The sequence below is a fragment of the Erpetoichthys calabaricus genome, chromosome 4 (genome assembly GCF_900747795.2).
Source record: "Erpetoichthys calabaricus chromosome 4, fErpCal1.3, whole genome shotgun sequence".
NCBI classification, from domain to species: domain Eukaryota; kingdom Metazoa; phylum Chordata; class Cladistia; order Polypteriformes; family Polypteridae; genus Erpetoichthys; species Erpetoichthys calabaricus.
Window position 1 is genome coordinate 252,909,553 of NC_041397.2, and position 17,053 is coordinate 252,926,605.

General features: G+C 36.5%; 1 protein-coding gene across 1 annotated transcript in view; it reads right to left on the minus strand.

The window, feature by feature from the left end:
* eif5b (eukaryotic translation initiation factor 5B) overlaps window positions 1-17,053 on the minus strand; it is a 79,386-nt gene that overhangs the window by 16,735 nt on the left and 45,598 nt on the right. The window contains 7 exon segments of the mRNA XM_028800618.2: window positions 719-901; window positions 4,329-4,460; window positions 8,607-8,748; window positions 9,592-9,659; window positions 12,845-12,955; window positions 13,635-13,742; window positions 14,928-15,277. Coding sequence (XP_028656451.2) covers window positions 719-901; window positions 4,329-4,460; window positions 8,607-8,748; window positions 9,592-9,659; window positions 12,845-12,955; window positions 13,635-13,742; window positions 14,928-15,277 — 1,094 coding nt within the window.

The window sequence follows — 17,053 nt, forward strand, 5'->3', positions numbered from 1 at the left end:
GAAGCCATCTGTGCATGACTTTGCTGCCTATTCTTTTTCTTTGAGTTGCACCCCACAAAACAAAACTTTTTGTCATTAACTGTCCATTACAGACATGTCATTACAGCTTTTGTTTAAAAAAAAAAAAAGCAATTATGACAAATGTACAGAGGAACCAGCAGCTACTAGAAGGCACTGTTACCTTGTGTGGAACAACATAATGTACCATCCACCTCACAGACGTGAACTTGATGAAGGTCTGCATCCTCACTGAACTACTTCAGCCAGATTCAATTTGAGGTGAAGTTTAGAGGCCATGAGAAAATATTTTGACTTGTTTGGCATAGACAATTGGAAAACTCTTCAACTACATGACATTGTATAAATGTAATGAATTATTATTATTATTGTAAAGTACTGTTAAAAAGCATATATGTAATGTAGTCTACTAATGCATGTAATCACATTGTTATCGTCCCTGCTATTTTTAATTATGATTCATTATTACAAAAATATTTAATAAACAAAAACCTTACAACTGAGTCTTTGATAATGGGGCGGGAGCTGCATTATCCTTCCAAAAGTATTTTCTACATTAAAATCAACTTGTGTACCATTCAATAGGGAGGAGTACAACTTTTCACAATAATTGCTTATAATGTGGTTGCCTTTTTTCCCTACTGTTATTTTAGAAGATAAGCCAGGTTTCATCAGAACCTCTTTAATCTAATTTGCATACCTCCATGACCTGTGCTCGTAGCTCTTCAGAGTGGGCTAGCCTCTTACTTAACATGGTCTGAGTAAGTTCCACCAGCAAGGCAATTAAATTACTCATTCCATCTCCAGTGTGAGCGGAGGTGGGAACCAGAGAAAGAAAAGTGCGAGGATCTTTGTTTTCATGAAACAAGGCTGCATTTAAACCCTAAAGCAAAAAGAGTAAAGAAGAAATATGGGTAAGTTTAAAAAAATAATTAAAAACACAATATAAAAGAAACTCCAAAAAGTAGCAATCATAAAGTAATAATACTGAACATTTTAAGAAGGCAGACAAAAGGAATAGCAGATCTAGAGCTGGGTGGCGTGACCAAAATTCTATATCACGGTATTTTTCAAAATAATACCACTTTCACGGTATTCAACGGTGTTTTTTTCCCCATGCATGAGTGGATGTTAACCACATTTCCACTGTAATTACGGCAGTAGACTGGCTAATAATAACCTATTCCACTGTCGTGAGAATTGTACATTGTACAAAAAAACATTTTAATGTGCACACAAGTATTAATACAAGTTTGCATGGCCCCATAATGGGTGTGACACTAATGAACAGAAGGAATCACATTGCATTACAATTGCAGTCAAAATATAGAACCTTTTTATTGAACAAATTTTGCAAACAACTTAAACTATAATTTTGACAACATATTTTCAACCATCCAAAGAGGCATTTAGACTTAGTAAAATATCCAGAGGTGCTTGTCAAAAGTTGTATTGCACTGAACATGTCTTAGAAAAGGAATAAAGAGTAAATATTTTTTGTAAACCAACTACACTTTCTGTTAATGTTAAACAATTTCTGTCCACTGACACGTGAACTATATGGATTGTAATGGCGTTGGTTATCTCGATCCACCGCTTGCTTTTTTTGTCGTAAGCAGTCCTCTAGCAAACGCGTCTACAAGTGACGTCTGACTCGAGTGTCTTCTAGCTTTTTCAGTTTTACCTGAGGACGTGGAGGGTGCCAATCTTAGTTCCATACATTCATGGTACTCCAAAGCATGTTTGCGGCTAAGGTGGTGCAACTTTAGCTCAACACCATTTGCAGTAAATAGTTGTTTGGTCCACATCCAACCTTTTAAAACCAATATCTCCACACAACAGACACGGCTCCTTTTTTCGGCAAAAGTTTTTCTGTGTCATCATGTTCAACTTTATCATCTGCTACAGCTTCAGTTTCAGAATGTTCTCCATCCATTTTCACCGCTCAGTATCTCCACTAACGCATGTTCTCCATTGCATGCGTGTTCAGCGGTGTAGCAGTGAAAAAAGTCCCCCGCAGTTTCCCGCTGCGCCATGTTCCAAACATTGTTTAGGCTATTTAAACCGGTATTGCAGTATAAGAAAAATCCCTATCATAACAAAAATAAAAAAAAAGGTTTTCGGTATGAACCCGTATACCTCCCAGGACTAAGCAGATCACATTTTAGCAGTATCTTCATTTATCTGTGTAACTTATCACACAGCAAAGTCCTGCTATTAGTAGAGTGCTTCTTAAAATATCGACAGTCTTAAGAAACTACTGCAAAGGTGGAATGCTTAGTAAAGTTTCAAGATTTAGCATCATATTCAATCATTAAAAGACTCTGAACTACTGTTACCATGCTTGTATCTTCAGTCAACGTCATTTCTGCTTATGTACATTAATACTTCTACCTCAGTTAAAGAAGGTATTGTTTTTACATCCTTTTTAGTAAGAAAATATTCTGACATGGAATCATTGGTTTACACATTATTTTAACATTCTCCTACTTATGTGATATTTTTTACATGTGACAAAATCCTGTCTTCAGTGATCTGAGCTTACATAAAGTTTATCTAATTCATACTCACCCATTTGGAGGGAAGTTTAACTGGTTGTTCAAAATTTACACATCGGCCATCTTCTCACTATGCCAACTCTAATCCCAGCAAACGGTTGGGGGTTTAGGACCACTGTACTTCTTATGCTACAATAAAACAGTTCCTGTATATTTTTCTTACTTCCCTTGCAATATTTTCCATATGGCTAATGTCTTATTTTGTTTTAAAATGTTTGCTTGAAAACAAACATTTGCACCACTACCTTGTACAAGATAGTAATTTACACAGTTTATTACTGTTATGTTTAATTAGTACCATCCATTATCTACTCCCAGCTTGTTAATTTCATTAATTAATTCATAATCTCTTTTTTAGCTGCACTGACTATACTGTGAAAAGTACCTACTGCAGGCAAAATGTCTGTCTGTCTGTATGAAACAACATGGCTCACAATTATTGTTCAAGGAAATTTGTCAGAAAAATTACTTTCGTATTGATATACACTGAATACAGCATGATGTACAAAGTTTAGAAATTTTAAAACCTTCTGATAAAAACCACTAAAGAATTTTCAGACTTGCTTGCCTTAAGACAGAAAAACATTATGTGAAACTTTAATTATAGACTAATTTACGTTTTCAAATTTACCGTAAGGGAAATTATTTCAGATTGCTTATTTTTAAAATGATACATTTACTCATTCAACATCCATGACATGCACAAAACTGTCACAGAAGCTTATTACTCCCCCTTCTCATCAAAATCATAGCAGGTAAAGTGACATGATGTTTTTGCGAGTGTAAAGTTTAAAAAAAAAAAAAAAAGCAACTTGTGTAGAAATGAATGAAAGAGGAACTAAGCTTCCCCTCAATGACAGATTTTTACATATAGTGAATAAACGTGTACTCGGGACTTCAAATTACATTTAAAATAACCTCACACAACATTGTCAGGAGATCACAAGGATTTTATATTTCCCTAACACTAAATTTATCTGAAAGTGCCATTATCCATCACAGTCAGATGTAGCCAATAAATTTAGCTTAAGACTTTAACACAGATTTTAAATCTCCATCAGAACTTCTTTGAAAAACTTTGTTTAAATAGAAATCTGAACTACAATTAGCCACAGAACTTTCATAACCAATAGCTAACAATTGCACATCAGTCAATGCAATTGTTTCATCACTTCAGCTACAATCTATGAAAGCTAAAACAAGCTTATTTGGGCTCCCTAGCCTCAGAGACACCACTCTGCCCTAATTCATTCAAAACAGTTAATTACTGTTACACCTCTAAAAGTATTGGAATTTTTAGTTTACTTAAATGTTCATACTTTCAAATATTTGAATGTGTTTATTACATAAACAGGGTAATGTAGGGGTTAGTACTGCTGCAGTCTGGGTTGAATTCTCATCTGCTTATTGTCTGGATAGAGTTTGCATGTTTCTATGTCTTTGTTTCTGTTGGGTTCTCCGGTTTTCCTCCCACATCCTGAAGACATTTACATTACGTTTACAAATACAAGGGGGCCCAGTAATGGACTAGTACCCTGTTCTTAGCTGGTTCTTGCTTTGCACCTAGAATATGCTCTGGTACATTATAAAATCTGCTTAATGCAGTTCAGGTTTGATAATGTTATTAAAAAAAAATTCCATTTTAAATGTATTCTAGTGTTGGGCTTTGTTTGGAAATCACTATGTTCTTTAATTAAATCAAGGTCATGAATATGAATAGAAAATTAGCATAATAAAATAAAGCCTTTTCACCTGCTGAGCAAACTCCACAATGATAGATTTGGCTCTTTCATCAAACTCATCCTTTGTATTTTTCTTTTGTTTTTTCAGAGTAGCAACCACATCAGTTTCTGGGCTCTTTTTCCAGTCATACAACCTATCAATCTAATAAAAAGACAAGAAAACACAGGATCATTTCTTCAATCTGTTAACTGTATTGGTAAATTAGAACACCGGGAAAGTAACATAAAAAGCTTAGCATGTTTTTCTTTTCAAAATAAGTACTGTTCTTAGATAGCTTTACTTTACTCCGTCCCCAGTGCCGACAAAACAAGCACACTTTCTAGCACCTTCTACCCCTTCTTCTGGGACCTCCTCCTCCCACTGAGGTGTTTCATCCACATATTAGTAGCTGTTGTTTCATAATGTGAAGAAAAACAATTACACGAAAATGTCACCATGACCAAAGTGCTGTCTGAGGCGTTTGCCTTGTTGCCGGCAATGGATGTGACAATACTTCTTAACACGTTAAACATGCCACATAAAACGCAAAAATTAACGTGTTAACTTTCCCAGTCCTAGAGAGAGTAACAGCAGCAAAAAACATCGTAAGTAGTGTTGTTTTAAGCATCTCCATACATTCATTAACATCTTCCTTTAATTAAAACTAGCCGACGCCCGCCGTAGCATACAGCAGTGTAAGAATAGGAATGGAAAACGGTAAGAAAGGAATTCAAAAATCAAGAAGAAATAAATACTTCTTGAAAGATGCAGTTGTGAATAGGAGTTTTGGTGGAGATGAGAGATAATGAGTCGAAAGATCTAACCCTAGAAAACAATAACAACCCCAAAAAGATGTTGTTGTAGAATGTCTCTAAGTAATTCCTTAAGATTAATCCAAAAGACTTGTACTACAATATCAGGTCTGTGCTCCGGTCTTTGGGTATCCGACAGTGCATGTAGAATTTCCGGCCAAGCAGGATTACATGTGAAAGTGATAAATAAATCAGGCTTTCCGAATTTATGTACTACGGCCATGGCATCCCAATAGTTTTGTTGCATGTATCTTGGACTTCCTGGAAATGTGGACGGTAATATGATCATTTTGCCTACACATACGTTGTTATTTTCAGCGTTTGCTTGCAGTGCATCTGATAGTCCTTTGTATTGTTCCACGCGCAGATCTTGTTGATGTAATCTGAGATAGTTGAGACACGCACCCTCTGTTTTAACATATGCATCTACGATGGGATGGATGGATGGATAGATAGATAGATAGACTTTATTAATCCCAGGCGGAAATTCACATACTCCAGCAGCACCTTACTGATACAAAAAACAATATTAAAGATTGATAGTAATGCAGGTAAAAACAGACAATAACTTTATATAATGTTAACATTTACCGCCCCGGGTGGAATTGAAGAGTCGCATAGTTTGGGGGAGGAACGATCTTCTCAGTCTGTCAGTGGAGCAGGACAGTGATAGCAGTCTGTCGCTGAAGCTGCTCTTCTGTCTAGAGATGACGCCGTTTAGTGGATGCAGTGGATTTTCCATAACTGATAGGAGCCTGCTGAGAGCCCGTCGCTCTGCCACAGATGTCAAACTGTCCAGCTCCATGCCAACAACAGAGCCTGCCTTCCTCGCCAGTTTGTCCAGGCGTGAGGCGTCTTTCTTCTTAATGCTGCCTCCCCAGCACACCACCGCGTAGAAGACGGCGCTCACCATAACAGTCTGATAGAACATCTGCAGCATCTTATTGCAGATGTTGAAGGATGCCAGCCTTCTAAGGAAGTATAACCGGCTCTGTCCTTTCTTACACAGAGCATCAGTATTGGCAGTCCAGTCTAATTTATCATCCAGCTGCACTCCCAGGAATTTATAGGTCTGCACCATTTGCACACAGTCATCTCTGATGATCACGGGGTCCATGAGGGGTCTGGGCCTCCTAAAAACCACCACCAGCTCCTTGGTTTTGCTGGTGTTCAGGTGTAGCTGGTTTGAGTCGCACCATTTAACAAAGTCCTTGATTAGGTCTCTATACTCCTCCTCCTGCCCACTCCTGATGCAGCCCACGATAGCAGTGTCGTCAGCTAACTTTTGCATGTGGCAGGACTCCGAGTTGTGTTGGAAGTCCGATATATATAGGCTGAACAGGATCGGAGAAAGTACAGTCCCTTGTGGCGCTCCTGTGTTGCTGACCACAATGTCAGACCTGCAGTTCCCAAGACGCACATACTGAGGTCTGTCTTTAAGATAGTCCACGATTCATGCCACCAGGTATGAATCTACTCCCATCTCTGTCAGCTTGTCCCTAAGGTACAGAGGTTGGATTGTGTTGAAGGCGTTAGAGAAGTCTAGAAACATAATTCTTACAGCACCACTGCCTCTGTCCAAGTGAGAGAGGGATCGATGTAGCATATAGATGGCATCCTTCGCTCCCACCTTCTCCTGTTATGCAAACTAGTTAGAATAGTTTGCCGCTGGACTGCAAAATACTAAATGTATTCCTCATTGCTAATCTGTACGCGTAAAATTGACATTGAGTAAGCCTTATTCGCTTGGTGGTTCTTTTATCTTGAACATGTTGTAAATCTTTGTACCAGCCGATGTCTCCTTAAGGGAAGAAAAGTGGGTAAACCACAGGATTGCAATTCATATTGAGCGTGGAAATCTGTTTACAGGAGCTGCCTATGGGATAGATGCAAATGTCCCTTTCGGCAGGAGGTTCACCATCTTCTCTGACGAAAATCGCTGAAACATCAGTGTGACATGTCGGGGCATTGTATCGTTGTAAATCTTGCCTAGGGTTTTCCATGAAAACCATTCGTACAGATGCTCTTGGATTGGCCTGAGCAATTTCATGCATGTGTTTGTATGATTTAGCGAAGGGGTTGATGGTTCTGAGCATAGAATCTAGCTGGAGAAGTAAATTTTCGCTGCATGCAGAGTTTGCTTTATATTGTAAGCGTACTTCAGTAGCTTGCGCTGTGTCAAAAACATACAACTATCCAGGCAGTGTGGGGAAGGGTTTGGAAGAGGACGAATAGGATTCGAGAAATGCCGTGTCGGCTGCGTGTGGGCGGGACCGGTTTTGAAGTGGAAAAAGGACGAACCAGAAGAGAAAGTATGATTTAGCGAAGGGGCTGATGGTTCTGAGCATGGAATCTAGCTGGTGAAGTAAATTTCCACTGCATGCAGAGTTTGCTTTATTTTGTAAGCGTACTTCAGAAGCTTGCGCTGTGTCAAAAACATACAACTGTCCAGGCAGCGTGGGGAAGGGTTTAGAAGAGGACGAATAGGAATCAAGAAATGCTGTGTTAGATGTGTGTGGGCAGGACCGGTTTTGAAGTGGAAGCAGGACGAACCAGAAGATGGATGGATGGATGGATGGATGGATGGATGGATGGATGGATGGATGGATGGATGGATGGATGGATGGATGGATGGATGGATGGATGGATGGATGGATGGATGGATGGATGGATGGATGGATAGATAGATAGATAGATAGATGAGATCATTTAGAAAAATACCTGCTAAAAAAACAAGTGCATTTCTAAAACCTAATAAAGTGGTGTCAGAAGTAGCAAGATGCCTTCACTGTAACTTAATTTTGAGATATAACTGGTGCTGTAATGCAAACAGGCATTATTAATATTTCACTTGGTTATTTAACCAATTTAGTTATTACATTTGCCTATTTTTGTAAATATTTTTCTATGAAATATGGTCAATGTGAAATATATGACTTTAAAAGCTGCACTTTTTTAAAATTATGCTGTATGTGATTACTAAATCCTTCCGTTTACATTTTTCTTTTCAGTGTTCTGTGGTGGCAATTGCCATCAATGTCACTTTAATCAAGAAAGCCCTCCATGTTACCATCACAACCTAATCACCAAACCGTCATAATGCTCCATCAAAACTTAGAACAATAGCTAATTACTTATAATATTATTATCTGTAGCTTTAAGAACCTAAAATATTGCAAATAAAAATAATAATGTAAACACATACTTATACATATATGAAAGTGTTTAGTTTAGTAATATTGTATTTGTAATTGTGTAGAGCAAAGGTCTCATCTATAAATTAACAGTGTACCATATAAAAATAAAGTGACCTGAAAATAAAAATGGACTAGCAGCAACTGAATGTTAAATGTAAATGACAGAGTCTGTAAGTTAGTCTATGAATAAACTTTACTCTGCTGTATAATTAATTAAATACTCAAAGGGAATTCCATAATTCTTTCAGTGTATAGACTTGTTTGATAAATGAGTGAATATGAATACAAAAAAGACCAACCTTATTAAGTGCAACAATGAAAGGACACTTTTTTTCCTTTAGCAGGTTTATTGATTCAATGGTCTGAGGCTCCAGGCCATGCATAATATCCACCACCAGGATAGCAATATCACAAAGAGAACTTCCACGATTCCTCAAATTACTAGAAAACAAAGAAAATAGCAGATTTATCACGTATACCATGCTTTACATGGACAAGCAAATTGCTACTGAAACATATACCTGAAACAATAAAAAAAAAAAAAATAAAAAAACATGGAAGAATTTTCTAATTTATAACCCCAATTGGCATCAAATTCAAAATGAGTGAAGATTTGCGAAACAACAATAAAGTTTATCAGTTTGAACATTCGATATCTTGTCTTCGTAGTGTATTCAATTGAATATAGGTTGAAAAGGATTTGCAAATCATTGTATTCTGTTTTCATTTACGTTTTACACAATGTCCCAACTTCATTGGAATTGGGGTTGTACATTAACATACCTTCCTGAATAAAATAACTTGTCACTAGCAACAAAGACAAAGTAGCATGTCAGAAGGATATTATTATGATGTTTAGATACAGACAGGCACACCACAATTTATTGGCAGCAAGATGGTGCAGTAGTTAGTACTGGCCCTCACAGATCCAGAGTTTAGAATTCTACATATTGTGTAGCTTCTGCCATGTCTCAGTGGGCTTTTCTCCCACATTTCCAAAGACATGCTTTGTTAGGTTAATCGGCGATTCCAAATTAGTCTTGTGTGACTCTGAGTGTATGCAAAAGTGTGCCCTGCAAACGACTTGACACTCTGTCCAGAGCTGAATCAGACATGCAAGTAGGAATGTAGTACAATACCAACACAATTATAATCAGAAAGCAAGATTATGATTCTTTTAAACTGATGAACCATGTGGGAAATTTGAAAAACATTTTTAATTTAAATAAAATAATATAAATTTAAATAAAACATACACTACTCATCATAGATGATACGTTTTACCTGAAAGACTCATGACCTGGAGTATCAATGATTAGCATCCCTGGAATCTTGATATTCTCTCTGTCAAACTAAACAAGCATAACCAAATCAAAGAAATTTAATTAAATTAGAATAAAAATATCATTAGATATAAATATACCATGCCTATCAGCATTCTATTACAGTTTAAAAGCAACACTGGAACTGCAATAATTATCAGCCATGATAAACAACTTTTTGAAATCATACACATGATTCAGAAAAATGTCAGCAGAAACTACAATTCAGGGAACCAAACAGTGTAATATTTTTTGTGGGATCTCTTCTACATATTACACAACACTGTAAACTGAATACTGCCTTGAAAAATTGATGAATAAAAGGTGTCACACACACCTTCCTTAACCACTCTGTGTTCCTTAGTTTTCTTGATCATTACATTACTGTCTGACCTGCAATGTAATTAAAAAAAAAAAAAAAAAGCTTCAGCTTCTGGTGCGTTTAATTGTCTGATACTTGTATTAGAAATACGCACAAATAAAGCTGAAAGTAGGTCTGGTACATGATGTGAGATACTCTAACATATTTTTCTTTAATTGTTAAGCTGGCTTGGTGCAGTTTCAATTAAGAAATATCAAATCACATATTCTGAAATTCTCAACACCATCTAAGAAAATAATAATATACACTGATTTTTAGATTATACTCTAAGAAGTATTAAGTGTAAGATGGTATCTATGAAACACCAGCTTCTATATTATCATTATCGTGAGTTTATAACGTTTTCTGAATAATATTATTTGACTGAACTTCATAACAGGTAAGTCACAAAGTGCTTACAAACCATAACTGGTTTCGAATATTGCAGGTGTGGTCACTACTATTGGCACCCTAACATTTTATCAAATACAATATCTCCTGAAAAAAAAAAAAAAAAAGAAAAAGAAAGTAAAGCAGCTTTGGTCTATATATACAGTAATCCCTCGCTATATCGCGCTTCGCCTTTCGCGGCTTCACTCCATCGCGGATTTTATATGTAAGCATATTTAAATATATATCGCGGATTTTTTGCTGGTTCGCGGATTTCTGAGGACAATGGGTCTTTTAATTTCTGGTACATGCTTCCTCAGTTGGTTTGCCCAGTTGATTTCATACAAGGGACGCTATTGGCAGATGGCTGAGAAGCTACCCAGCTTACTTTTCTCTCTCTCTTGCGCTGACTTTCTCTGATCCTGACGTAGGGGGATTGAGCAGGGGGGCTGTTTGCACACCTAGACGATACAGACGCTCGTCTAAAAATGCTGAAAGATTATCTTCACGTTGCTACCTTCTGTGCAGCTGCTTCCTGAAGCGACATGCTGCACGGTGCTTCGCATACTTAAAAGCTCAAAGGGCATTATTGATTTTTCACTGTTTGTTTTCCTCTGTCTCTCTCTATCTCTCTCCCTGCTCCTGACAGAGGGGGTGTGAGCTGCCGCCTTCAACAGCTTTGTGCCGCGTGCTTCGCATACTTAAAAGCCAAACAGCCCTATTGATTTGTTTGCTTTTCTCTATCTCTCTGACAGTCACTGCTCCTGACGCGCACTCCTTTGAAGAGGAAGATATGTTTGCATTCTTTTAATTGTGAGACGGAACTGTCACCTCTGTCTTGTCATGGAGCACAGTTTAAACTTTTGAAAAAGAGACAAATGTTTGTTTGCAGTGTTTGAATAACGTTCCTGTCTCTCTACAACCTCCTGTGTTTCTGCGCAAATCTGTGACCCAAGCATGACAATATAAAAATAACCATATAAACATATGGTTTCTACTTCGCGGATTTTCTTATTTCGCGGGTGGCTCTGGAACGCAACCCCCATGATGGAGGAGGGATTACTGTATTTATTTGTTTAAGGATAGCAGCACAGAAGCAAATGATTACAATTTTAAAAAGTATACATGTGGAAATTGCATAAAAGCTGAAAAATTGTCAAAGAACAATTATTGCTACCCTTTTGAATAATTCAAATCATTCTGAATTGCAATGAAATGAGACTCACCTTCAATAAATTGCCAGTACTCACATGACATGAATTAACTAAAGCATGACAGATTTAATACTTATAAAAAGGGCACTTGCCTTATTTGCCTTATAGAGAGCTATCCGAGACCACGAGAAAAATGATTACTATCTAACCAAATGTAAAAGGTAATGTCCAAAGATTAGGCATTCCTGCTTCCAAAATTTACCAAAGTTTTAAGAGGTTCGCTGCTCAAGTTGATTAAAAAAAGTCTTCAAAGGTCGGAGCAAACTGTTGAAAAAACACCATGTAAGCACCCACAGAGCTTAAAGATAGACCTGGAGCAATCTTGAGTAACTGTATCAACTTGTACCATATGCCACAGACTAAATCAAAATGCTGTCTTTCGGAGATTGTCATGTGTAACAAGGCACAACTGACCTTTGCCCAAACATACCTAGAAAAACCAAAATCCTCCTAAAGAAAATGCTTCAGAGGGATGATGAAACTAAACAGAGCTCTGTGTAATGAAATGAATTTTACAAATAAAAGTATCCCCTACCTACTGTTATATTTATATGTTATATAAATATGGCAGAGGTTCTATAATATTTGTTGGACCTGGATTATCTGGACATTTTAGAGTAGACTACACTATCTAGTGTCAGAAGAATAGCCAAAAGTAGTCTAAGATCATGGTTCCTTCAACGGGACAGTGACCTAAAAGAATGGTTAAAAAGGGAAGGAAAAAATGACTCAAACTGGCCAACAGCGAGTCCTAAAAACCTTTGGCAATGGATAAAATCTGCAATTGGTAAAAGGAATTCTGAAAACATTCAAGAGCTAGAACAAATGTCAACTAAATGACTGAAACTACCCTCAGAAAGGTAGAAAAACACTTGGAGGCTATCATCAATGAAAAAGGTTATATATTATTATTTAATTAACCTAGTATTAAGGAAAGTCGCATTTGATAATGTCCAGGTGCTATTTTCCTAACTTTGGACCTCCTATTAAATATGATGGTACATTTCCAGTCCTTTCACTGTTTATGATATACAGTATGATATAGACAAAATGAAAAGGTACCAATAATACAGTACTGACCACAACTGTAATGAACTCTAATCACACTTCCATAAAGACACCAATGCATTGTCTAAGTTCTACCCACAATTATAATAGGAAAAATAGAATCTAATAAAAAAAAAAAGTTCAAATATTTGGGACACTAAAATACCACATTGTGTCAATTATAAATAAATGTAAAAACTTACATTTTTCACCATCTTGGTCTGCTCAATCACTGTTTCTAGAGGAACATTGGTAGCACCAATCTGCTGAGTGATACCTCCTGCTTCACTGTCCTGTACATGTGTATGCCGTAGCTGAGAGAACATAAAACAACACTTAAAACACTTGATTCATTTCAAAAGAGGACTTGTCAGGAAAAGCTTATATCTAATGGAAAATGCAACTTTCACAGAGAGGAAAAAATACTCTTCTAATGTTGTGTTCCCTTAAAGAAATACTCCACCCAAAAATACATCATAGCATGAGTAATTTGAGATTATTTTCATGGTTGTTTTAATATTGTTTACTATTGTTCTGTGTTGGCCCCCAGCTTACCACCATTGTAGCAGATACTGATATTTCTGTTCTCTGTGAAAACATAATTAATTTTTTTTCTCATCCATCACCACAACCAAGACATGGTAAGTAAATCATAAAAAAAATGATCCTTTTTAGGTGGAGTACTCCTTAAAAGGTCAACAACAGCAGTGCTGCTTTCTAACATTCTTATAATCTGAGCAAAGTCATACTCACTTTGCTCTCCACACCCATTAAATTCATCATTAAGCAGGATTTCTATGAGGATCATTACAATCACAGCCAATTTAACTACTGAATGGTCTTAACTTAAAATTTGTCAACCCTTACTATCAAAGAAAAGAAGAGACTATAAATCAATGAATATCTTCATAAAAAATAAACTAAAAAGTCTTACAGTTTCTAGGCAGAATCTGCTCTACAGCAGATATTAAGAAATATAAGCATCTCATGTACCTTATCTAAGATCTTGGTTTTTCCTGTATCAACATGTCCTAGGACACAAATGACTGGAGCACGTAGTTTCTCTTGGTTAACATTCTTTAAATTTTCAGCACGGCGTTTCTTAAAAATAAAATAAATTGGAAAAATTATGGTACAAAAACACACCAATCAAATTCAATTAGAACAACATTTATTTGAAACTATAATTTTATTCTACACACTAACTGTACGCTATTGTATAAAGCATCAGACTATACCAGCAAACTACAGTTTGCTAAAACCTATTTGCTTGGTAATGCATCTTATGTTTGCAAAAGTTAAAATAATAACAAGGATCCCTAACATAACCAGACATTCAATAATGATTATAACATATATAGTAAACATACCAGGCTAAAGCACTAAGTGCAAAAAGACAGCCTGCCTTTCAACTAGTCACCAGATTCTTGAAGCAGTACATGTTTAAAGTCAGTATACTTAATTCATGAATAACTCTTAGTAGTTTAATTGCTTAGTAAAAAAATAAATCATATAAATAAATATATATATGATCAGAAAAAAAGAAAAAAATTAAAAACTACACTTTAAAGGCTATAATTTTAAATGGTAAAATAACAGAATGAATGGAGGCTATATGGCAAACCACATCTGCCTCTGCACTTGTATCATCCAAAAATAAACTTACAAGAGTAAATAAAAGCAAGAATTAGTTAATTTCTTTTCATGCATGACAAGAAAGAGGAAACTGCTACCCATTTGACAATACAACTTAAATTTAATATTTGTCCAGCCTAGTTGGTAAAATTTATTTATCAACTCTTCAAAACTATCCATTCAGCTCAAGGTTGCAGGGAACCATGGCCACCTCAGCCCACCTAGGTGCAAGGCAGGAAACAAACTCACACAGGGTGCATACACCAAGCAAATCTGGAACTTCCAATTATTTCAAATATATTTGTCTTTCTGTGACTAAACTGAACTTCAGCCAGTTACACCAGTACATCAAACAGCAATGTCAACTAATATGCCATTGTGCTTTACCATACCTATAAAATATTATGAAACTGGTCAGCAAACAAATGCAAATAAACTGCATAGAAAATGGTTAAACAATAACTATAAACTTAGGCTTTAACATTAGATTATATTTTGGTATCAATTAATGCTGCCTATTGCTGACATGTGTAATATAACAATTACATTTTGATTATAACACATTTTTCAATGTGGTAATTTGAGATTTTACATGAATCAAAACAATTTGTCAAGAAGTAGTTAACTCACAGTAAGAAAAACCAAGCTTACTTCTATACGCCTCTTGGCTCTGTCGTAGAGTTGCTCCTCTTTAGTGCGTCCATCGTCTGAATCACTCTCTGTTTCTGAACTAGAGCTAAAATCTTTACTTGGTATTTTTTCTTTTTTTGAAATTGCTAGTTGTTGTTTTTGATCTTTTCCATCTATGCTCTTATCTGCCCCCTTATCATCCTCTTCCTCATCATCCTCCTCTCCTTCCTCTTCATCTTCTTCCTCCTCCTCCTCCTCATCATCATCCTCATCATCTACATCCTCCTCACTTTCCTCTTCTTCCTCATCTTTCCCCTGATCTACTTCCACTCCAGCATTTTCTTTTACCTCAATGTGTACCTTCTTAACCTCTGTAGGGAAGATTAAATGAAATTAAAAAAAAACACTTTACAAAATTAACCAGCATATTAAAGGTCATCTCATTCAAACAATACATATTTTTACAATGTGTGCATATTTTATCCTTCACATGGAAAATTATAGCCCAAAACCTTAATTCCCTATTCACCCATCTGTGACATTGTCAACATTGGAGGGTCTCATCTGCTTTACCATTTGCTATCTTATTCAACATTTTCTGTGGTTAGAACCTTTGTGCAAAACACCCTTAACTTGCTTCTATCACTGCTTGTGTTCTAGGTGATGTACTTATTTTAAAGTAACAGCTAGCGACCACCATACTAGCTCTACCATGTCAATATTTCCTTTTAGGTAAACTAAAAAGATTCAGCTCCTTCAATCTTCGATTCAAATTCCATAGTTCTGAATTAAACCAATAATCTTAATCCTGAACATTTCCAAGTAGTAATGTACGTTTTTTTGTATCAAAATTGTAACTAATTATTGCAGGTAAGACTTCACAAGTGCTCTGTATAGCTTAAGAATAACATCCCTGGCCTTTTATTCAATGCAACATGCTACCCTTTTTGCCTTCTTAATTCTTTATAATCACTGGAAGTGGAAAGTGAACCACCCACTTTGGGTGTCTATTTAGTAAACAGCATGCTAATGATCTATGTGAATTTCCCATTGGGATTAATAAAGTATCTATCTATCTATCTATCTATCTATCTATATCTAGTGTTAAGCACCACTTATGACAATGCACATATATGTAAGCTTTATTGCTCACCTTTAATCATATTTTTAAATATGAAACACAGTAATCTTAAGCAAAGCTTAAGCAAAAAGCAAAAAAATAAATAAATAAATAAACACACAGCCAAGAAGACAAAAAGAGGGTGTGCAGGACCCAACTTAATGCTTCCCGGCACAGGATACACATTGAATGCTGCAGGCAAGCCAAGGGTAACAAGGAATAAACTCAGTTAATTTATTCCCATGTTTATAGTTGCAGCAAAGCTGTGACACAATTCACCTTGAAGTCAGCAGCCACCCAAAGACGTAGACTGTTTGAAAGTGTCCGTTGACTTAGGAAGTTAAAATGAACACTGCTGACTGTGAAACTGCTCTTTAAAATTCGGAATCTAAAGCAGTTATGATAACAAAAACAAAAGTAAAAATATGATATTTTACATCATTTTCAATGAGACAGAAATTCAGTTTTTGCTTGGTTCAACAAATGCTCAAAAGTTCTAGAATAAAAAAGCAGTATAGTGGAACCTTGGGTCATGAACATCTCGGACCATGTAGAAATCGGGTTACGACCAAAAAGTTCACCAAACTTTTGCATCTGTTCACGACCACACACTCGGGTAACGAATAAGCCAGTTTCCCTTCCGGTTCGTATGCGCTGATGATTTCCGCATGTGTTCAGTCTCTCCCTGTGCATTCGCTGTGAACTCTTTGTGCTCTATTTCGTTTCCCTTCCGGTTTGTACACGCCGGTGATTTACGCACGTGTTCAGTCTCTCCCTGTACAGTACATTGTTCTCGGTCAGACGTGCATTGCGCAGAGGGACTTTGTGGTACAGCGGGTCCACAGCTCACATCAAGAGGCCAGTTTTAAATAAATAATCGCCACGCTTGCAGCTCAGTGAGGGGTGTGGTGGTTGATTGCTACAGCAAAGAATGCACCGGGCTTGTTTTTAAAGAGACTGCTTTGAGCATTGTTTTAACCTTGTTGTATTTATTGAAGACTTTTTTCTATTGGAGTGAGCGCTAGCT